Below are 23,799 nucleotides of genomic sequence, written 5' to 3'. Positions count from 1 at the left end.
TATACTCCATTTTAGTTTCTGTTTAAGATTTTTTTGAAAACCAAAATAACCAATTAGTTAATATTAACTTTATCAATATTTATTTATCTGTGTGCTGTATTGTTTCGTGTTTTGTCGTAAAGTTATTGGTATGTCTTGTGTTAATGTGTTTTTGGTTGTTATTTATGTGTCATAATTCGTTGTAAGGCACGAAAAATTGAATTTAAATTTGATCTGACAGTTTTAAATAAGCAGAATAATATGCTACGCATAGTAACATTTATTATTTCCTAATAGAAAAAAATACATAGTTTATTTTTGGAAGACTGCAAGCCTGTGCAAAGCCCACCAACATTCCATGTACGAGCTTATGTCTCCCCTAGATGCTTGCCCTGTGCCAAAAAACTACACTATACAAAAATATTTCTCTCGCATTTCAGAATCTTATAAACACATTTTGTAGACTTTAAAGAATTTAATATGGACATTAAAAATCTTAATATCTGAGTTTTTTTTGTGTTCTGTCACCCTAAAAATGACAACATTACATAAGAAAACCCTTGGATATTTGCGTTAGATTTGCACTCATTAAATACCAATGATCTATGAAGCTAGTTACATTACGATTTTACGAGTAAGGCCGTTTTCCTCATTCCGTAGAATGTATAAGAAATTTTGGCAGAATTCTCCTTCGTATATGGAAAACTACCATATGTAGTCGCAATAAGAATGCAGTGCTGTTCCCTATAAAAATAATTTTTGGAAACATTTCACCGTCAGAAGCGCTATCTGTAAGCTTTAAAGTTAACCTGAGAAACAGTTAGAGGGTCGACAGCGCTATCTACCGAGTATTCTACACACTACTTCGAGGGCAATGCCGTTGTACTCTTTCCATAGAGTGTATACGAAAATATGGCAGAATTTCGTTATGGTACTTTTACGCCTTTTTCGAAGAGGCCAGGCGGAATAGGTACTTCAATTATGGTAGTATTCCGCGCCCCCGGGTGTAAAAGCGCGAATCGAGGCAGGGTTGTTTGTAGTATATATTGGCCGGTACTGACCCTGGCTGTGGTGCCTGGTGCCGGACCGCCATCTTGGACTGTGACGTCATGGCGGCCATCATGTAAGACCATGACATTGACCTTCACCTACAGAATTTTCCAAAAATGACCCAATTTTGGCCAAACTTTGCCTAAAATTCGCCAAAAAGCCGTCAAACTTTCCAGTTTTTTTAAAAGATAAAGCATCAAAAAACCTCAAACAAATTTTAAAGTTATTTAAAATTGAGCTATATTTCCGTGGACACCTAATATTTTATATTACGATGTTTCTTACCATTTTTAAAAAACCGTTAATAAAAATCTCCCCATCAAAATACAAAATTTGTATTATGATTTTATAGATACTACTGATATATTTTGTATGTATGAGCCAATGAATACACCCACCTATTTTGTTTTATTTCGAAAACCTCTCTCTTTCTGTACGTTAGGCCTACTTAGTCTTAAAACTAAATGATATCTGTAGGTTTATAACTCTTCTGCATTAACTCCGAAGGGGGGAAAAATTGGTTATGTGAGAAAAAAAAATATTGCCATTGCAATGGATTATTCATATATTTCACTATTTATGTTATTGTTTGTTTACGGTGGTAGCTGTGAGACGCACCCGCCAAGAGCGTGCTGCGGATGAGGCGAGGGAGTAGTTAGTTGACTCGCTGGCCGGCAGGAGCGCTCCTAACTCCCGGAGCAGTTAGTTGACTCGCCGGCCGGCAGGAGCGCTCCTAACTCCCGGAGCAGTTAGTTGACTCGCCGGCCGGCAGGAGCGCTCCTAACTCCCGGAGCAGTTAGTTGACTCGCCGACTGGCAGGAGCGCTCCTAACTCCCGGAGCAGTTCACTCGCCGGCCGGCAGGAGCGCTCCCAACTCGCGGAGCAATTCACTTGCCGGCCGGCAGGAGCGCCTTGAGGTCCTGCAGGCCAGGCGTGTTGAGCTCCTGGTAGCCGGGTATGGAGGTCTTGGCGCTAGCGTACCACCGCGCCACGTTCGGGTACTTCCTGGCGCTCACTTCAAAGCCCAGCACCTGCGAGGGAAGCCATATTGTGACTCATAGTGACTATAGTACATCACAGAGTCACAAATATGAGGGGTCATTTTGGCCTAAGGGTTTTGCGGGTGGGGTTAAAGGCCCGTCTACAATAGTCCGTACCTGTAGACGCTCCGTGTCCTTATCCTAATGTGAATGACGGCACAATTGTGATGTCCGAATCTACTGATTTCTAAAGTAGTCACCATATCGCAGTAAATATAGAGTGCCAAAATAATTGTTTTTGTTTACTGTTTTCATGCTTTGTAAATGAGTACTCGCTAAGTTTTGAATATTTAGTTAACTTGTGAAAGTTGTGTGTGCAATAATATTTATTTTTTTATTCTGTAAGGCAAAAGTAAAGGGGGAGATGAATTGTTGCCCCTTGGAAGGGCAGTCCTTCAGGATTTTTCTGGCAATGGTTTGTTTGTACAGCGACTGGAAGGGCAGTCCATCCAATATCTGAAAACATGTTTCTTTAAGTGTTTAAATAATCCTGAAAACTTGCCCCTTGGAAGGGCAACCCATCAGGATTTTTTGACAGTAGTGTTTTTGAAAGGTTGTCTGAATTGTTGCCCCTTGAAAGGGCAGCCAATCAGGATTTTTCTGACAGTGGTGTTTTTGAAAGGTTGTCTTAATTGTTGCCCCTTGGAAGGGCAGCCCTTCAGGATTTTTCTGACAGTAGTGTTTTTGAAAGGTTGTCTGAATTGTTGCCCCTTGGATGGGCAGCCCTTCAGGATTTTTCTGACAGTGGTTAGTTTAGGTTAGGTTAGGTTATGTTAGGTCACTTTACAAATTTACCACTGTCAGAAAAATCCTGATTGGCTACCCATCCAAGGGGCATCAATTCAGACAACCTTTCAAAAACACTATTGTCAGAAAAATCCTGATGGGCTGCCCTTCCAAGGGGCAAGTTTTCAGTATTATTTAAACACTTAAAGAAACATGTTTTCAGAAATTGGATGGATTGCCCTTCCAGTCGCTGTACAAACAAACCATTGCCAGAAAAATCCTGAAGGGCTGCCCTTCCAAGGGGTAGCATTTCAGTCGCCCAAAAGTAAATGCTAATGAATATCAGTAATTTTATGTTTACTTTTTTTTTAACGGGAACCGGAAGCAACAAATATCACGAGTGTTCTTCTTCTGTACTACCAAAGGACACACATTGCGACAAAAAGTTCAAGTTGAATGTATTCCGACCAGGGAGATTCGGACCTTCGCCTATAACCCCGATTACGTCAAAGGGTCACTTGGACCAATCAGCGATCCGTGTCCACCAGACAAAATTTAGGACATTGCAATTGTAGACGGGCCTTGACCGACACAAGCCATCTCCCGAGATCCTCGCACATTATACATTACACATCATCCGAGCAGTATCAATATGATTCTGAATCCTTATTTTAGTCACTAACATATATAATAAATAACTAAGTATTGTTCTACTATTTCGTCAACTGATTAGTGAGTGCGTGAAGTATGACTTTGAGCCACCAAGGACAGAAAGGACATCTAGAAAATTATTCCAACTCTCTATCCGAATACATAGGGATGCGTCCATGGCACACTCATTCCTACATCCCTTAGCAAATGCAGTTGCAAGGGATATATGGTCTCGGCAGTACTAATGCGCACGCAGTCATTTTTAGTTGTGACATCCACGAATATTCAGCAAAACGTAAATAACAGCAAGCAATTTAAAATTTTTAATTTAGAGTGGATGTTATAAATGTTCGCGATCAAAATAAGAAATTTTGTTATGAATCCCAAAATATTAAAAATACTTACACAGATCATTTAATACTCCTATAAGTTTAAGTTCACTCTTTTGGTAATTTTAAATAACGGTTTTATATGTAACTATTTCAGTTATCGCGTACGCTTATTAAGTTTTAAACAATTCTTATGCCAAATAACTTAAAAAATATTAAATAACATGATTCCGAAGCTAATGGATGTAGGAACGCATCAGTGGACGCGAGAGTCGCATCCCTAGAAATCTCGATTTTAGTGAAGGCATAAAGGGATGCATCGGCATCCCTTCAACGAATTCAGAAGATACGTAAAGATGGCCGCGTCCACTGTCCGCTGGGATGCACTTTTAGTGAATCCCTTAGCTAAAGGATTCGTTAGGCTCTAGAAAAAAAAATAGCTGAGAACCAAACACCATCAGGTGACATCGCAAACATGGCGAACACAGCGAACACAGCGAACACAGCTTTGTGTGGGCAGTGACACCCTAGATGCAGCTGGCTGTGTTTCACTCGGCGCAGCGAACAAAGCGGGAATAGACCCTGCGTGGCCGCAGCTTTGCAGGAGTGTTCCTGCAGGGTTAGAGGAGTGTTCGCCGCGTGGTCTGCAGTGCGACAGACCTCGGCGCTGGACAGCGTGACGGCGATGCTGATGTCGGCGATGGTGAGGCTGGGCCCCGCCACCCACTTCTCCCCCTCCAGGAACTTGTCCAGGAACTGCACGGCCTCCTCGAACTTCTTCATCTTCTCCGGGTCGAAGGCGGCGCCCGCGAACAGCACCGGGTACTGCAGGAGAACACGCGCAGTGCTGCGCTCTCTCGGTGGCCTCCTCGCCTTAACTCGCTACTTATTACAGACGAACCTACTGCCAGTATTTTTCGTTCAAACACTCGTGAATTTAAAATGCCTGACGGATGCTGTTTTCCAGTTGATGCCAAAACAAAAAAAAAAATGTTATCTTAAGGCTTGGTCTGACACGCCATTTTGATTTTTTTTTCTCGCCATTGCTATTAGTTAAGGGCTGTTTCTGTATTTTTTTAATGCGATAAATCCCCTGCATTTTTTGTTCTGTTACCAATACCTTCAACATATATTCACCAAGTGTAATATAGTGGGTGCAAAAAGGCGCGCAAGTGTTCACACGTGTTGAAAATATTGGCGAGAGAACGACAAATGCAAAGAAGGCATCGCGTTAGGATTTAAGAGAAAGCCCTTAAATAATAGTTATGACGATACAATTAAAAAAAAATTAATATGGTGCGTGAGACAGCCTTAAATGACATGAAATTAGAACAGTCCACAATACATAAAGTAAATTTTACCAAACGAGCTCTTTACTAAGACAACCCTTATTTTTATGTAAAAAAGATTATGTTAACTTTCAAAGTTTTTTGACGTGACAACGTCTAATAAATCGATGAACGCCGGCTGCACGCACGAAAAATTGTCCCGTTACGGTTTGTCCCGTTACGCTCATTGTACGCTTGCGCCGCATCTATCTCTCTTCCACTCGATTGGAACAACCATCGATTTGACTTTTTCAAGGCACATTAAACTTGAAACAATCCCATTCATTTCCTACTTTTCCTATCATCGTCCTATCCTTAACAGAATAACACAGATTTGAACAAGTTAAATAGCAAACATTTATAAAAGTTATAGTTAAAATAATCTGTTAGTTAAATTAATAAACATATTTGAATTAATGAGTGCAAATAAAAGTAAATTTATCAATTAAATTGTAGATTTCATTTCACTCCTTCTTTGTATCCATACAAAATAGTGATAATTAAATATAAATGATTAAATTTTATTCATTAAAGTATGCAATCATTTCATCAATGTTTTGTTATGACGTTGTCACGTTAAACTATCGTCCGTAAACCGACTTTACAGACAACCTATTTTTTTTTTTTACAAATTCTTTCTACGTAATTTTCTGTCTATGTTTTGATGTTCCCTGAGTTTCGCTTGTTTTCTGTATGTTTGCACATTTATCTTTCTTGTCTGTTATTGAGGTTTCTTATAACATACATTGCAATCAGCAATGACGTATGTCCTAAATTATGTATATATATTTAATCAATCTCCCCAATTGCAAGAACCATTAAAAAAGAAAAATTAAAGTATTTATATAGTATTTGAAACCCGTACGTTTGCAAAAAAAATGTATTTAAATAAAATTATATATTATTTCGTAATAATCTCAAAATATCAAGTGTAGTATGTATGGAGAATTTAATTTCCAAAAAAATTTATTATATCTTAGTTGTTGAATTGAAGGAAAAGTTCGAACATAATAATTTAAAACAACAAAATTATAATAAAAGTGAAATCTCTTGTTGCAGGATATTTTTTGTACAAAATATTTTTTTGGACGAAAATAAACATACACGACCATTAAATGAACTTTTAATACTGTAACAGTTAAAACATAATACATGTTTTATACTATTACACGTAGAAATATTACACATCCAAAATAAAAACACCAAGTTACAATTAAAATCACAAATAATTAAATAGCGATGTCACTGCGACGTGCACAAATATTAAATAAAAACTTTCTGTAGTTGTGTACTAAAAGAAGTTCATGTTTAATAATCCCGATGATTTAATTAAATTTCTGAGGGTTACATTGTATAAAATAAAACGTTTATGATCCTGCTTAACCCTGATGTAAGCTATTACCAAGAATTCTGTACTCAGGAGTATTCGAAGTTCCAATGATATATTGTATTCAAATAATGTGAATATTTATCAATAAGTAAGCAAATCTCACAAAACTAGTGTCATCTAAATTCTTAGTCTTCAGAAACTGATCGATTTAAGGTCAGTACTATCATTACCTATAATTTCCGGTGATGTAAGTATGAAAATGTATCTTTTTATTTGACATCTCAAACACTATAATAGATTTAGTAATTAATTTAAGATTTTGAAAACGCCTATTTGCAAACAGTTGTTTGGATAGCTTTCCAGTTTTAGCTGCGCATGTTAAACACGGTAAAACAAAAGAAAACCAAAAGTGATATAAAAAAGTAACTTTTCTGTGGCTTTAAAACTAAATATATAAAATGTTTATACAATAACCTCATGCTTGTAAGCACACACATATTTTAACTAAACACAATCTATCAAAATAAATTTACCATCGACAGTGCACGCTCTTACATATTTTTTTACTAGCCTATAATTATTGTACAGCTTGACTGTAAGTTTGTTTGCAGGAAATCAACTAAAAAATTGCCAGACTAGTTATACAAATTATATTTCACTGTTATGAAATTACATAATTCATGCTGAACGAACAACATAAGAACACATAAATTTGTCAGTTACCGAGGTTAGATGTTACTGCACGTGTTAAGGACACACGAAACTACAGTAAACTCGTGGAATAACATCATGTCAGTGTTAAGAAGACTACTAGTAACCGCTCTACCACTCTTGTTCTGGGGTAGAGCGCCTGCCTTGTGACTTGTAGGACCCGGGTTCGCGCCCCGGCTCCTCCAAGGCGGATTGCCCAGAATAAATGGTGGCATTTTCTCTGGTAGGAATACAATCCCATGTAACAAGTCAGGCTACCAAAGAAACGGTGGGTGGAACAGAAAAAAACCTTCCAGGTGGCTTCCAATTGGGGAGCCCGTTTCTTTTCTTGGGCTCCCCATGCGGTGGCCATTTCGGGGGTTTCTCCGGGGGAACGGAGTTTTGCAAAAAAAAATTTTTTTTTTTTAGTTTTTAGTAACTGTAGCATTATCATTACAACATGGTATAAATAAAGCTCAAACAACCATTTAAAACATTAAGAAAAATTTTGCTTTTGTACATAAAATATTTGAATTAAGTGTGTATCAGTCAGTGAGTTTTTGTATACCGATGTTGTGATAAACCATTTATCGGTATATATTTTCTTGAAGTATTATTGACAAATTTTAGTCACAAACTATTGGCCAATACCTCTGTTATGTTTGACGAAATTTTTTTTGTTAAATGATTTTTTTATTTTTGCATGAAGGCAATATTTAATATGCTTAAATTCTTATTTCATCCCATTCGTAAGTTGATCCAGACAGACAGATACAACACGAAAACAGACGGAGGAATGGGTGGATTGACGGCAGCAACGGGGGTACTCACGTAGTAGTCGCCGAACCTCTGGTAGAGGGTGCCGATGTCGAAGTAGAGCCTCTGGTCCACCAGCGCGCGCCTCTTCGGCTCCTTGGGGTAGAGGCTGTCGTCCTTGGCGTACTGTTGCACGAGGTAGCCCAAGATGGCCCGGCTGCAACGCAGACAAGCCACACACATGCCTCCACAGTTTAATACATACCAGGCCACACACACACGACGGTTGAACGTTGATTTTTAGCCAGTGGAATTTCGCCATATATCCGACATACGTTGGTAGTGTTACATAGTAAATAAATATATTAAGGGAGATTATGCCTCACCATCTTGCGATTTAAAATATCAAGATGCCGCTTGCTTTTGGCTGTTACTTCATTTTGGCTACTTTTTGAATTCAGCACTTGTGAACTGGTGGTTGTAGTCGCCCGCGTGAAAAAAAATTAAGTTTTTCCTCACAACCCTTACAAACTAGAGCATGTTAGTACATACATAAGTGGTTTCAACAAGGTATACAAGGTCTGGGGGACATGATTTACGTCTTCACATGCCAAATTTTAACAAATGGGGCGTATTTTAATAAAATTCCTTGTCGAAAATTAGGTTCAAAGCCCGGGTTTAGTATTTTTTAAAAGTCTTTAGAGCGTTTATCGTTTATTGTAGTTTAAAATTGCGGTCTGCAAATGGAATGATTATAAATCGACGCAGCTGCTCCGGCAACGAATTCGAGCGGCGGGTGTGGAAACTACGTGTGATTCGCAAGAAACATAGTTGAAAACGTAATTCGCGTATATACTTATCACGCTCGGCATTATTTTTAAAGAATTATGCGTTGGAATTCATGTCCAATTTTCGTATCATAAGTGTATTTGCAGCTTGAGAACACACGAGATCGCTCGTTATCGAGGTTAGATGTTACCATACCATCACTGGCGAGTAATGAAAGATTCATTTTTTTGACGTGACAACATCAAATAAATCGATGAACGCCGGCTGCACGTACGAAAAATTGTCCCGTTACGCACATTGTCCCGTTACGCTGTGCAAATAAAAGTAAATTTATTAATTAAATTGTAGATTTTATTCACTCCTTCTTTGTATCCATAAATATAGTGATAATTCAATAAAAATGATTCAATTTTTATTCATAAAAGTATGCAATCATTTCATCAATGTTTTGTTATGACGTTGTCACGTTAAACTATCGTCCGTAAACCCACTTTACAGACAACCAATTTTTTTTGTATTGAGGGGGACATTTACATTAGTTTTTTTTTGTGGTTGGGGGGGAGGGGGTCATAATTGTTTTCCCCGGGGGCCTTGGTTCATCTCGACAGCTCTGGCTCACGTGCCGAGGACTGCCAGTAGCTACTTGACGGCCACGGGTCGCTGATAAAGTTTGTTGTCCTTGCGCCTCTGACCTCCGAGTTCTCGCCGGGAGGATACATACCAAACACATCTCCGCTTCTTGCAAAACACTGAGCTGTACTATTATCGGAACTGTAACAGGCTTACAACCCGGTTGACCTAGAGGCGCATCCAAGAAAAAGTTTATGGGTGTTGAAACCTCCCTTATAGTTCGTGGAGACAAAAAAAAAACAATGTGTAGGTTTACAAAACTTGCTTTTACAAATGTTAAGCAGAATTTTACCATAGTTGTAAAGAATTCGCAGTAACAATCGACACTATGTAGACTGTATTTGAAGCACCTTTCTGCCTTTTAGAGAACTTTAATAATATAAAGAGCATGGGGAGGAGAATGTAGGGATAGATTTTAATTTTTCTCTTGAAAAAGAAAATCTCCTCCAAAACCAAATGTTAACTGCACCACTGGTTGACTAATTATTATTGCAACAAATTTTGCAGAAGTAGGTTTATGCATAGCAACTATTGGAGAATTCTCACTTTTAGCCTGGTTAACCTGGCTGGAGGGTTTCACATGTTGATTATAGCCGTATATTAATGCCTTATTTGTCATGATAGCAGCTTTCTTTACAATGAATCAATATTTTAGGGGTGCGAAATCACAGGGTTGAACATCTAAAACTCTTATCGTTTCCAAAAACCAACACTTTTATCCTTTTTAATATAAACCAACTCTAGAACATATAAGATTTTTTTAATATCCCTTTGATCCGTCAAACATTTGAAGTTACTAATAAAATAGTTGCAACTTAGCGATAAAAAAGCTTACAGCACTTAGGTATATTGTTTTCGTATATAATTACTAGTTTACAATTAAAGATTAGTCTGTTCAAAATGTACGTACCTTTCCCACAGGGCGAAACCCTTGTCGTTGAGTGTTGGGACTGTGTGTTGCGGGTTCATCTGGAGGCATTAATGATTTAGTTTTAGTACTCACACCATCATTGTCAACTAATATTGTATATGCACACATACACAACAACAACAAATCACCTCATTAATAATGTCTGAAAATAATTTGATGAGAGACTGAAGCAAAGCCCATCAATGCTGTTTGCCTTCTCTCTTCGTGGTACTACACGCATACATACTTGTCAAACTCACTCGTATTTCATAACAAATTCCAAACACTGAATGAAATTACTTGCATGAAGCACGCCAGCCACTTTCATCATGACCTTTCGTCTTCGTTTTGCCAAAATTCAGCATGTGCAAAGCGTAATAATAAAAGAAAAATATTTAAAAGTATTAACAATATTGAGAATTTCATAGAGTTGATAGAAAATAGAATACTTAATGTAAAACTAAAAGTAGTGTACAGTCAAGGGGTGGCTACGTCTGCTTCATTACACTGTAGCCTGAAAAAACAATTTTTTTTCCAACTCATATCTCCGCCTTGTTGGTTAGACGTCCAAAATACTGGCTGAAGTGTAGTGGTTTCATCGTGGAAACAGTTTGAAATTACTGTATGTCATGGAAGTGACAGTGTTTAACTAAGGGGTTTCTAATTCATACTTTCTGACTATGTTCATACGTGGTCCAGAACTATTTAGGCAATGTTTTGGGCGGAACATTATGGCGATGGTGAGATAAAAAGAGTTTCTTCATCTACGTCACAGCACGCCGTTTCCATGTGTACAGCTTAAACAGTTTTATTTATTTATTCATGGCTCGGTGGTTAGCGCGTGCAGACTGTAAACTGTGAAACCTGGCCGGCTGGCTTCGCGCCAGCGACTGACCCAGTGTGTCCACAAGGGAAAAAAAAATATTTCGTACCAATTTAGGCGAGAAAAAAAGTACTATATTTGAAAAAAAAGTACCATATTATAATTTTTTATGGTTTTAACAATTTAGGAAGTTATTATGACATTGCAATGCTCTAACTTAAATATCACACCACACACACATACATTCCATAGTTTTTAAAAATAATTACACTTAATAATAAAACATATTGGAGTTACTGTAATCAGGGACGTAGCCAGGGGGGGGGGGGTGTTTAATTCATTTCTTATTCATCACTCAAACAAATTTCATATTAAAATTAATAAAATTGTTACCATTACAATATTTAAATTTAAGTACTGAAAACTGCTAAAATAGCACTGTTTTACACCTTAAAATCCAAATTTCCCCCCCCCCCCCTCCGCTTTAATATGGGGGAGCATTGCTTCTTAACACCCCCCATACACAAATCCTGGCTACGCCACTGACTGTAATAGCATATATTAAAGGAAAAAAGTACTAGATCTGAGCGTAAATGTACTAGACCACTAAAAAAACAGATAGAAGTACTAGATCTAGTTGGAAAGTACTGGACTGACCTTGAGGTACTGCGGCGTGAGGTTCTCGCCGCCCGCCAGGTCCACCAGCTTGAGGTTGAGCTTGGCGCCGACAGCCCGCGCTGCGAGCAGCACGGAGCGGCACGGCGGACTCAGCGGCACGTAGTAGAAGTCCAGCGACATGGCGGCTGCAACCAGTGGCCCGTCTTTCATGACTTCATCCGTCCGTCACAATATGTTTCCCAAAAATCCATTTTTTTCCTCTCAGAGGATTTTTTTTAGCATACATTCCGCACGTCTGTACGCAGGGTTTTCATGTGTCTATCTATGCAGGTCTTACCTGGGCCCATCTTATCATATTTTTAATCTATATTTAAGACAGGGTAGTTATTCAGGGCTTCAATCGCTGCCACGGCTGGCCGATCCCCGCACAGAGGATACGATGCAAGCGACCATCTCCCTGCATGACTAATCCCAGCATGACTACGTGTATAGGCTTCGGCCTGAGACACACCGTCCCTACCTTACCAGGATACCTCCTACAAATGAACATAGCTTTAGTTAGCTACAAAAAAAGTAAAAAATTCAGTGTCATGAATTAATTGTTTGAACGTGAGTTTTAACCACTGAAAAGTTACTATGCAAAACATCTGAACAAGCAAATACGAACTCCTCCACAGGCTTGTATTCTTGTGACAATTGAGTGGTGCAACCAAACCATAGATATAATCCGTCCGTGTGCCCGACAGAAGTTAGAGCTTGCCGAGTTTTCCACAGTACGGGCGGATATATTTTTTGGGCCATCCGGTTGGCTGCAGGCCACGTGATGCACGGATGGATGGCGGACAGCGTAACAATGGACTGAATGGAGGGTCAAATAGGGTTTTGCGGCTCTTGGAAGGTTTTTTTTTCGGGTGGGTAGGATACCGTTGCCAAATATGACATTAAATTACTCAGAGATTCGCCTAGGAACATTTACAAGTTTATGGTCTCAAATGCTGAACATTAGTCCTTTCATAAAACTTTTGATAAAAGAAAACTTAACACACGAATTAAAGTATTTAAGTTAACATAAATATACTCTCGAAAAAAAAAATTAAATAAAATTCGGGCTCATTTTGATGCCGCTCTTGGGTCTCACACGCCATATTTATGTAAAATCTTTGCTCTCGGCGCACGGCATTTGATTGGCGTAATTTCATGAAAGGAACGGAAATAGCAAGGAACGGAAATGTGTAAAAAACCCCGGTGCTGCCTTCTGTGGCAGATGGCGTGAACCAAAGTTCACAAACACCACGGAGAACTTTTGGGTATTAACTGTTTAATGAATTTTAACAAAATTTACAGTGTTTTAATAATATTTCTTGTTGAAAACCAGGTCCAAATCCGGGGTTTAGTATGTTTTCCAGTTTATTGCATTACTAGCTGTTCCCGCATCTTTTTTCGCGTAAATACTGGCTATAAAAACATTACAAACTAACCGGACTAATAACTTTTCTGTAAACAACGCTGTAGTAAGAAGCAAGGGAGATGTAGGGATGAGGTTTCCGAATGTAGTAAAATTAAATTTTTTGTATGTTTAGTTTTAATACCCATGCCTTCCACTTGATTAGCCTATTTTTTTTTAAATTTATCTTCGTAAAACCAAACTTATCCCTTTTCACTTTCTTAATAGTCGAACTTGAAAAAAAATGTAAAATACGCACTATGTAACTTAATGAATGTAATTAATATATGTCCAATTCTTACCTTCATCTTTAGTATATTCGTTTATAGCAATTTCATTTTACAAATACAAACCTACCCTAATTTATTCTTAGGTGTGGAATATCGGAAAATGAATTAAATTATTTGGTACTCCTTGAATGGTTAATATTCCTAACTACTATCTTAAAACTCACTTGAGAAGTCTTCGCAGATGTACGCGTAGTGATGGTAAGACGATCACATTTTTTATTTTCAAACCAACATCATAATACATATTTTACGAACTACGGTAGTAATATCACATGCATACGCTTGAATTAATATATAAGTATATATTGTTATGTATATAAATGACTCGAAGAGATGTCACAAAACAAAGTCGTCTGTTATAATAATATTTATAAAATATGTAATGATAATCTGATAATTTAAAATTATGTAATTTTCTAGTTCATTTTGATTTGTATGCCTAGCCTAAAATAGAAAGGGTTTATACAAAACATCCACAAAAATGAGAATCAGGTTTTCCAACCTCCAAAACCTCAATATAAAGCAAAAATTCCTCTTAATATACTCAACTATTACGGACCAGATGAGCTAATCCGTGAGCCGTCAAAACTAAGTAATTGTAGACAGTAGATATGCTAGTGCTAGTTCTTAACGATTTTTAAGCCAATAAAAGTGTAGCGTTACTTGAATCTAGTTTGCTCATCAATGGCGAAACTGCATCAAATTAACAGGGAACATGATTTGCTTTAGTTTAATGTGTGTTATCAACGATTTAATATAAACATCTATGTGCTCAAATTGTTGTTGGTTTAATTTATTTTCTTCATTAATGAGATGCATTTACATATTGATAAATTGTTGATAAATATTTACAGTCAAACAACAAATAAAAATACCCATAGAAAAGTGTAATTGAAAGTGAGTCGAAGAATAATACGGGAATGCTTTAAATATACTCTGTCCTTTAAGTTTAAGCAATACTTTTAAATATAACACTAAACGAAATTTGTTTACTATGGGATTCAGACAGAATTTAGCTACCTCAACTTAGGCTATAGTTACAAAAGGTTGGAATATAAATTGGTATATGCTCTCTTACAATTTGATGAAAATATAAAAGTAATATTATAACATTAATAACTAAAATGTAAAAAAGAACTAAAATTTAGGAAAATAATTTTGTATGTGCTATCGTAAAATTGTATGAATATATAAAAGGAATATTATAAAATTAATGAGTAAACAAATAAAGTACCTACGTTACGTCACAAATAAACATTTATATAAATAATTAATACTGCAACCGTATTAACGTAAGATAATGTGTAATTGTACACTGTATATTTTTTGTAAATGTAGCATAAATATTCATATAAAATTACAGGTATTTGTACAGTTACATGAAAACAAACTGACTCACTATAAAATAGTGTTAGCAGTTATACTGGGTTCAGATTATTGTCCGAGTATTTATGCTCTGTGTTGTACCAGTAGGCTACCTCCAATAGTCAAAGTTATTTGTAAACCGTTATCTGAATAGCTTTCCAGATTTAACAGCGCACATTAATAAGCACAATAAAACAAAAAAAAAAAAGTCAAGTCATCTTTTACATGGTTTAAAATTTATGCTTAAATAAAACATATATTAAAATATAAAATAAAATTCTTATTTTCGTAATAATACTCACTATTATCTTGAAAAACGTATTTCATATAGACAAATATAACTAAAGATATGTGTTGTACAGAGTTACAATATTTTCCATGTAATATTAAAACTATTTCTTGGCAAGTGGTTTCCAAAGGAATATTTTGTAAAAAGTACAGATAATTTTTTTTCTGCGCACAAAATTTGAGCAAGAATGCGCAGAAGTTTTACTTAGGGCTGAACCTTGAGGCTTGCCTTGCCGTTATTTTTGCAACTCATCGACGTGGCTTGTATTTCAGGTCACGTGGTGAGACAATGTGATTTGCAAACAATCAAATTAGAAAGTACAATGCGCGCTGTTTTCGCACGAGTTGGCTGAATTTTAATAGCCGCAGGCTAGAAAGTTCACACGTTGGTGCAGTATCGTATTGATAAGAAATTCAAATATAGACCTAAGAGTAAGAAAGTGTTGGATTTTCAAAAGTAAATTTCAAATGAGAAAGTTATTTTGAAATAATACTTTTGAAAAATCATTTACACCGTAATGGCTTGTATCCTAAATTGTGTCTATTAAGTGACAAACCAATGATCCTGCTTACTTTTAAGACACAGACGGGAAAGGGTTTTACATGAATATTGTTAGGTCCGATTCAGCTATTTGTCTCATAACTCGCAGAAAAAAATATCACACTGTGTATTGCGAAGAGAACATGTCCATAAGAGAAAAAAAACGTACGAAAATGTTTTTATATGTAGGATTGTGTTTCTGAGTAGTTTTAACATTTTCTTTTTAAATTTAAAAACTTAGAAACACAATATTACAGTAATTTATTTTCCAACAGTTTCTTTCCCAGCCAAATTATTCTATTTAAAAACCGCTTCCATACTTTTAACCCGATTTCGGTGCGAAGGAGTTGGGGTTCGAGTCATGGTCGAGGAACGGGTAAGTCATTTTTTATCGAAAATAAAAGCTTGTACGTCTCCCCCATCCTTCTACACCCAAAAAACTAAAAATTTTAAGATCGAGGTCTTAAATATGCACAGTAATTATTTAAAAATAAGAACAAAATGTAATGAAGGCATGCTTTACTTTTAATAAAGTCTATAACCAACTCAGCATTATTACATTCTTATAAAGTTAGCTAAGAAACTACAACTTGCTAACGTGTTGGCCTTGTGACCAGAACGTCAACGGCACAACACCTGGACAGCCACATATTCTGTGCTACGTCTCGTGGCAATCTAGATACTCTTTTGGGGCCGATGTAGTACAAATAGAAAAATATCTGTAAGTTTACATTAATATTTCTGTTCCATTTACAAAAGAACATTTACAGTGTAGTTAGCTTAATGTTTAAAGCGTTTGAAAGTTTTATTCTGTATCGCGTAATAACCATAACTCCATTGACCATTGGATATTTTTCTTAAGTATAAAATAGAAAATTTTTCCCTAAAAGTAATTTATGTGAACATCGGACATGTAATGAAAACTTGCCGTTAGCAGAACGCAACCTCAGAGTAAGGTTATTACTTTTGCTGCAGACGTTCGGGAATATTTGTTGGAAATGTTGCTGAAATACTTTAGAACTCATTCCTTTCATATATATATATATATAATTTTGGTGTGAAAAAAATAGTTATTGCTAACGAATATTTTAGTAAAACTTATTTTTTAATCGTGATTCTATACCTTGGTTGCCGTGTACTTTTCGTGAAATTATTTTGTAACCAGCTGTGTGTTAAGAGCACCGCCTATGTAGGCGCACTTAAGGTGGGCATAGCTTCAGAACCAACCACGGGTTTAGAAAACCGCTCTAGATATCCGAGTATGGTGCCTGTTTACGAAAAAAACATCGTTTGAGAATGCGTTGAAGGCATTTATGTTCCCGCATTTTGTTTTCAAACTTTATTTTTAGAAGACTGAAAATGACTATGTATTCGGAATAATATTTAGGCATGAAAGTTCCAGTAAGGATTTACGAAAGCACCTCAGGAAATTGTATTGCTCCTTTATTTTCATTTCTCCGCCATATAATGATATGGGTAGAGACCAGAAAAATTCGCGGTTTCAATTACCTCCGGGATAGACTCCACGATCACTTATGTACCTGAGTAAATCACACTCGCTCACTGGCCACTGACTCGTGACACCTGTCAACTGGGATGCTTCTGATTCGTAACTTCTTTTATTGAAGGTTTTCTATTGCTCCAAAGTCCTTCCGATAAAATGTGGCCCGATCACTGAAGCATAAAAAGGCAAATGTATTTGGATTCTAGCCTGTCGCGAAATGAATCCGCGAATTTTTCCGGTCTCTAGATATGGGTACCACTCAAATGTCATAGTAGCCCCACGCACGACGAGGAGACAGCGCTGGAAGCACCAGCGAGCGTCGCACCAATCATCCCGCCTCACCAACACAGACACACCCCTGACCAGGCGGGCTCCTCAAAACACCTGTAGTAGCATCGCCTGTGTTTCGTGATCGGTTCAGTTTCTTTCAAGAACACGTTCACGTCGGCCATAACAAGAATCACAGCTAATTTTGTGTGGAAGCAAACGCGTCTTGAATGACAATGCAAAAAAAAAAAAAAAAACAAGGCAATGGCTTCTCTCGCAGACGGCCGAAAACAACAACGAAGAAACCGCTGGTGCGGAAATATATTTTTTCCCCTTATCTATACATTCTCGTGTAAAGGTTAACGGTATTTCGTTATTTGAATGATTCTTGCAATGGAGTATATTGATTTTAAAAAGCTTTTTTTTGGACGTACGCCGTTTCTCGGTACAATGTATGTAATAAAGAAAGCTCAGTAACGTACTAAAAAGATGAACACAAAAACACAGAAAACAACAAGGAAAAATCAGCTAACGTAAAAAGTTAATGCATAGAGTTTTCAGAGAATGTCGTGGAAGGTATTAGGATGAAGAGACAGTTTCAATAAGAAAAGTAAATAAATACAAAAAACTACGTTGAACAACACAAGGTCAGCACAGAGACGCACAGACGAACACAGCGATGTGACTAAATATATAATTCTGGACACCACAACGACGAAAGGACAGACGTGTTTGTACATTATCACTAAAGTCTAAGCGCGAATGTTACCGTTGAGAGAGGGGGGGGGGGGTGAGGTGGCATACCTGGTAGAGGATTGTCCGCTGGCGATGGAACGAGTGTCGTAGCGTCCAGCACTTCTGGCGGCGCGGAGCGGAAAGAGCAGTAGCGGCGACGACCTCCTGCTATATAGCAGGCAGCTGCTCGCATGGATCTACATACATTCATACGCACACGGTCGATAACCTCTGACACGCGTCTGGTGACCGGCGCTGCGGACGTCTTGGCAGAGATAACCAGGGGTGCCCAACCCCGTTTCGGCCCATTCCCCCACCCATTTAACCAAAAAATCGCTTCCCCCCCCCCCCCAAAAAAAAAAAAAACATTTACTTACCTAGGAATTTGGATTTGGCAGTATCCAACCAGGTGGTCTAGTGGTCCTAACAATTTTTTTTTTTTTAGTTTATCCAAATTGTTTTTATGCAAATATAGCACTGAAAAACTAAGCAAAATTTTGCACTGATAATCAAAAATTATATACCAAATGATTTCATGCCATCAGTACATGCTTGGACTGACATAAAAATTCGTCTTTAAATAAATAAATAAAGAATTGAATTAAGGATTTGTTTAGTAAAAAAAATCTTTTATAACCAATTAAATATGGATGTATTATGAATTTTTGTAAAATCTGTGTTGAGAACCCTAAGGGCCCCGCCTACCTGTGCACACATACGGTGTGTAGAGCTTCAGGAACAACAACGCGATTTGTAAACTACTCAAGATATTTGAGTGGGGTCTGTTTACGAAAAGCATTTAGAGTTCGCTGAGGGCCACAAGAAGTAGTTTGTTTTCCGGATAAAGTTTTTAAATAGTAATTTTAGAAGAGTTAAAATGGCTAAAAAATATGTTTTCAGAGTAATTTTTAGGCATAAAACAACCGGCAAAGAATCTTGAAAGCACTAAAGTGGCTTGCATTTTTTTGCCATATTTTATAGTTTTCCTAAGCACGACGAGAAGACTGCGCGCCAGTCCAGAGGAGACACCGCGCTAGAAGCACCAGCGAGCGTAGCGCTTATCATCCCGCCTCAGCAGGGGCAGGATTTCAGCATTATTGTTGGGGGGGGGGGGGGGGGGCAACGGGAAAATGAAGTAACACCAACCCAGCGAATAAAGCGGGTTGTCCGGGGGCCCTCCCCCGGAAAAATTTTGAACTCAAGGTGCAAAATGGTGCTATTTAAACAGTTTTCGGCCGCGTTAATGTAGAAATTACTGTGGGGGAAAGAGAGGGATTTAATCTCAATAAAAAACCCATGATTTCAACACTTACTCCCATTATAATATATGAAGCCTTATTATTGCGAAGGTTTTTTCTTACTGAAAATATAGTATAGTGACATAAGTAACAAAAAATGTAGTCATTTTACTGTAAATAGCGCACAATTTCAGTTAAGTTTTTCTACTTTTTCTCATTCACTGAAAATGTAATCTTCGCTTTCGACTTGAATTAAAAGCAGTAATCACATCTGATATGTCAATTTTTATGTCTCTTTCAATGGCTAACAAAGCCAAAGAAGAGAGCCTTTCTTGTCCTAAAGAATTCCTGCAATATGTTTTTAACCGTCTCAAACATGAAAAGGATCGTTCACAGAAGCCGAGTTCATAGGTATGGTAAGATACAAACGAAACAATTCGAAAATTAATGGAAAAATATGTTTCACGTTATTTCATACACATGCAGATGCAACCACTCTTTCTTCAATGGACTTGTTCTTAATAATTTCCATTTTATAAAACACTGCAGTTCTGCCACGAGGCATTCCTTGTCTAAGTTGTAGTAGTTGCAAACAACATTTACACTAGAGGCGTTAATTTTATTTTCACCTAGAATGTTACTCAGGTGATTTAGGACATCTAAATTGTTTTCATCCAGCTGGTCTCGTATTTCTTGGACAAGAATGTCAAGTAGAGGGTAATGTATCGTAATTATGTAAAACTGTTCCACAGTTTCAAAGGGAGTTTTACTACCACCATTTATTTTTCGTGGTATACTGCTTTTCTTGGTAACTGTGCTGGCTGGAAACCATACTGTTCGGCTACCTCAGTGCAGTGATTGAACAGTTGAGTGAAAAAGGCATCTGTCCTAAAAGAAAGCAAAACATCAATAGTGCTGTTCGCCACACGTTTTATTGTTTCATAGCTCACACTACCACTTTGGAGGGAGTTAGATAGGATGCTGCACTGAGAAAGAACTCTTCTTTACAACAAAAGATCAAACATAAAATTGAAATCTTCCATGCATTTAAGTAGGGCACTGGCCTTGCCACCAAAGGTATGATCAGTTGCTGCGATTTCGCTCAAAGCTGTCAATGAAGTTTCAAAATTGTCAAGTAATGAACGTACAGCTTCAACACGAAAGGACCATCTGGTGTCACTCAGAGACTTCAATGTTTTTGTTCCAACACTGAAAACTGTTGTGCTTTTGCGAATTTTTTCAAAAATTGCGTGGTGTTTGCCTGATTTTTCGATGAAGTTGTACAAAGTTTGTACATTGGAAAAAATATTCCTTATTGATGTTACCCCTGTGCAACAACTTACAATGCAGAGATTTAAAACGTGTGCATTGCAGTGAATGTACATTGACAAAGGGTTTTCTTTCTGGATTCTTGCCGCAACTCCTTTGTACGGCCCTCGCATATTCGATGCTCCATCGTAGCATTGAGCTCGTATGTTTTTTACTTCCAAATTTAAAGAAGTTAAAACATCCTTCAATAGATTTGCTAACGATTCACCATCAGTTTTTTCTGTATAGTAAAATCCTACAAACGATTCATGAACCTCTAGATTGTCGTTCACATATCTTATCACAACAGCTACTTACTGCAGTCTGGGAATATCTTGTGTTTCATCAGCAATCAAAGCAAATATTTTTGCCTGTATTATTTTATCAGTGATTTTAGTCTTTATTTGCTCTCCCATAATGGTTAGCAGTTCATTCTGAAATTTTCCATCTGTGTACTGGAAGTTTTTGTGTCGATCAGCGAAGAATTGTCTTATTAATTTGCTATCTTTGCTGCGAAGCTCCATCAACTCCAAAAAATTCCCTGTACTTTTGAAGCAGTGGTCTCATCGTGACCTATTAAGGCAACTGCCTGCCTTCCACAAAATATCAAGGTTTTGCACACTACTTGTAGGTACAGTCTGTTTTCTTGAACGTCTTTGGAATATTTATCAATAACCCTTTCGGCAATGCTTCCATATTTTTCGGCCTGTTGACGTGAAGCAAATTTCACTTTGTTTCTGATATGTGTGTTACTCTTCTGATGGTTCTCGAAAGCTGTAGTAGCCTTCTTCCACTTGCAAAATCCGGTGACTGTAAAATCATTTTCAGCTGTTGTTACCGTGACTGATTGGTGAAATAGTCGGCATATGAAACAGTATACTTTGTCGTTCAGTGGGCTATTCTCCAGCCAAGTATATGTTTTGTACCACTCAGCCCAAAATTTGCGACCAACCGTAAAATGAAATTTTAACTTGTCAGGCTGAAATTGACCCTCTTCGAAGTATTTCATAGCTAGAGATGGATGATGACAGGGATCGCGTTCGTTCCTGAGTAATTGGTCAAGCACACAAGAGTCGTCTTTAGTAAAAAAAGCGGAAACATCTGGTTTGGAAACAGATTCAGCCCTAGACGAAGAATCACGGTCACTCAAGTGAGGGCAAGGAGCGGGTAGTTGATGAGAAAACGAATCAGATGGCTCATACTCTTATTGCTGACAGCTCTCATTTCGCTTCTTCTTACTGACTGGTCCAAAAAAAGTCAGTAGTGAACTCTGTCCTTTTAGTTGAGCCTTGAAATATAAACACACCGACTTAACATTACATAAAAATATTATATATGACAATTTAGTACAAGTATAAATTAAGTGGTTTTGTGATTCTGTCAATAACTTTTGGTTATCATGGCAGTATTAAAGTACAAAACAAAACAAAAAATAAGTATTGGGGTAGTAATGAGACATGGGACAAACGAGGGAAAGTGATAAATAGTGCACTTTGTTCCCTCCCCCCTCCCTCGGGCCGGCCCGAAATAATTTTGATGTGTATTACGTTGAAATGTTATGACGTACAATTGACACATAGCCTACCACAAATTTTTTTTTTTTTTTTGGCAATTCACTTTCACTGTTTTGACCCGTGTCACAGAATAAACAAGTAGGCCTAACAGAAGCAACATGGTGTGGTTTTTAACGAACTCGTTTATTTCTTTGTTGTCATGGCACCAAAGATTTACACTGAATGTGGATGTTATGTTATACTAAAATTTTTACTTATTTCAAGTTTTTTGAGGAAACATTTACCAAGTAAGTATTATGACGCATACAATTTTCAAATGAATTATTTCGGGATAGATATATTACAGAACTATTGGGCGGCCGTGTTTACATTTAATTTCTGCACGCCCCGAGAGCTGGTACAAAAACAACAATGAAAAATCTGTCTAATGTCACTTCTGTTAACTTTACTTATTCTGTTCCCGTATCCCATTATTACCCACAGATAGAGATACTTTATGTGTACGTACATACGCAGAAAGGTTCTCTGTGTGGGTAACTTCGTATCACCGATGATTAAGTGAATTATTATTTATTTTTTATATAATAGTTTTAGAAGTTAAATTAAAATTATAGCTCATAAAATAATTACCGCAGTTGGTTTACTACGTTGAGTATTAATTTTACGTGAGACGTAATACAAATGTAAGAAGTTTTGTTTTATGTATACGAAATTTATTATTTTTACTGCTATGTTGCTATCTATCGGTGACATTGGAACTAACAACGAACTTGGAACGAGTGTAATTCACTCACAGTGATGCTGCGCCGTGCGCCAGCGCTAAAGAGAGGTAACTATCAACACCTGCAAAAAAGTTTTTTTTCTCTAAAATTTTTGGGGTGGCAAGTGCCCCCCCCAATCCTGCCTATGCGCCTCAGTAACACAGATACACCCCTGACGAGGCGGGCCTCTTAAGCACTTATCTCTGTTGTTGCTTAGCAGCTGAAGACGATGAGTTGTGCTATGCGGAGGCTGGCCTGTGCCCCGGACATGGCGACGGGGAGATGACCGAGGTGAGCTGAAGCTGCGAAGGCTCGTCGTTGCCTTCCGCAGTGTGGAGCTGAAGGGACGATACGACACCCAGTTCTGAGTCGAGAAGGTTACTGTCAACACAGGTTAAAAAAAATCCGATTCAGGTAGCGAACCCTGGGCTCACACCCCACCAGCCAGGAGTCCTAATCACTGAGCCAACATGTCGGGCCAGAATAACCAATAGCAGTTCGTGATTTAAAAAAAAAAAAAATGTACGTTCGCCGCTGCTTGTTTTCAATGTATGTCATAGAGAAATCACCACAATAAAGGACAAGAAAGATGAGTACACAAACACCCACATAAACATGTCGAAATCAGCCGATGTCAAATGTCAAATGCACATACAGCACAGTGCAACAATTAGTCCGATAAAATTTCACAGTACAGACGAAAACAGTAGGCAGCCTAGTCTCATCGTTGGATTCGTCTGTTTGTCGCTGTGTTGTCCACGGCGTTTTTTACATGCTTTATATTAGCTTCACCTGTATGTTTGTCTGTCCGTCTGTAACTCTGTCCGTCTGTAACTCTGTCGACTAAGAGTGAGTGCTCATCACTGTAAAATGTCCCAAACATTACATTACGTTC

General features: G+C 37.6%; 1 protein-coding gene across 1 annotated transcript; it reads right to left on the bottom strand.

Annotated features, from left to right (window-relative positions):
- Positions 1-1,576: 1,576 nt before the first annotated feature.
- Positions 1,577-18,268, bottom strand: LOC134542552 (glutathione S-transferase 1-1-like). The gene is made up of 6 exons (XM_063386912.1): positions 18,153-18,268; positions 11,689-11,834; positions 10,209-10,267; positions 7,955-8,096; positions 4,436-4,600; positions 1,577-2,060 (listed from the first exon to the last, which is right to left on the bottom strand). Exons 2-6 carry the CDS (start codon positions 11,827-11,829, stop codon positions 1,917-1,919), a joined length of 651 nt encoding a protein of 216 aa, XP_063242982.1. The 5' UTR covers positions 11,830-11,834; positions 18,153-18,268; the 3' UTR covers positions 1,577-1,916.
- Positions 18,269-23,799: the final 5,531 nt, after the last annotated feature.

This window comes from Bacillus rossius (genome assembly GCF_032445375.1).
Source record: "Bacillus rossius redtenbacheri isolate Brsri chromosome 9 unlocalized genomic scaffold, Brsri_v3 Brsri_v3_scf9_1, whole genome shotgun sequence".
In the NCBI taxonomy this organism is placed as follows: domain Eukaryota; kingdom Metazoa; phylum Arthropoda; class Insecta; order Phasmatodea; family Bacillidae; genus Bacillus; species Bacillus rossius.
The sequence above is the reverse complement of the archived record's forward strand: the minus strand, read 5'-3'. Positions and strand labels throughout refer to the sequence as shown.

Excerpts from the sequence above, each read along its gene's own strand:
- LOC134542552 (XM_063386912.1), bottom strand. The coding sequence starts at position 11,829 with ATGTCGCTGGACTTCTACTACGTGCCGCTGAGTCCGCCGTGCCGCTCC. Across the intron at positions 8,097-10,208 it reads GGTTTCGCCCTGTGGGAAAG|CCGGGCCATCTTGGGCTACC; the intron begins GTACGTACATTT and ends TCTGCGTTGCAG. Across the intron at positions 2,061-4,435 it reads TCACGCTGTCCAGCGCCGAG|GTGCTGGGCTTTGAAGTGAG; the intron begins GTCTGTCGCACT and ends CTTCCCTCGCAG.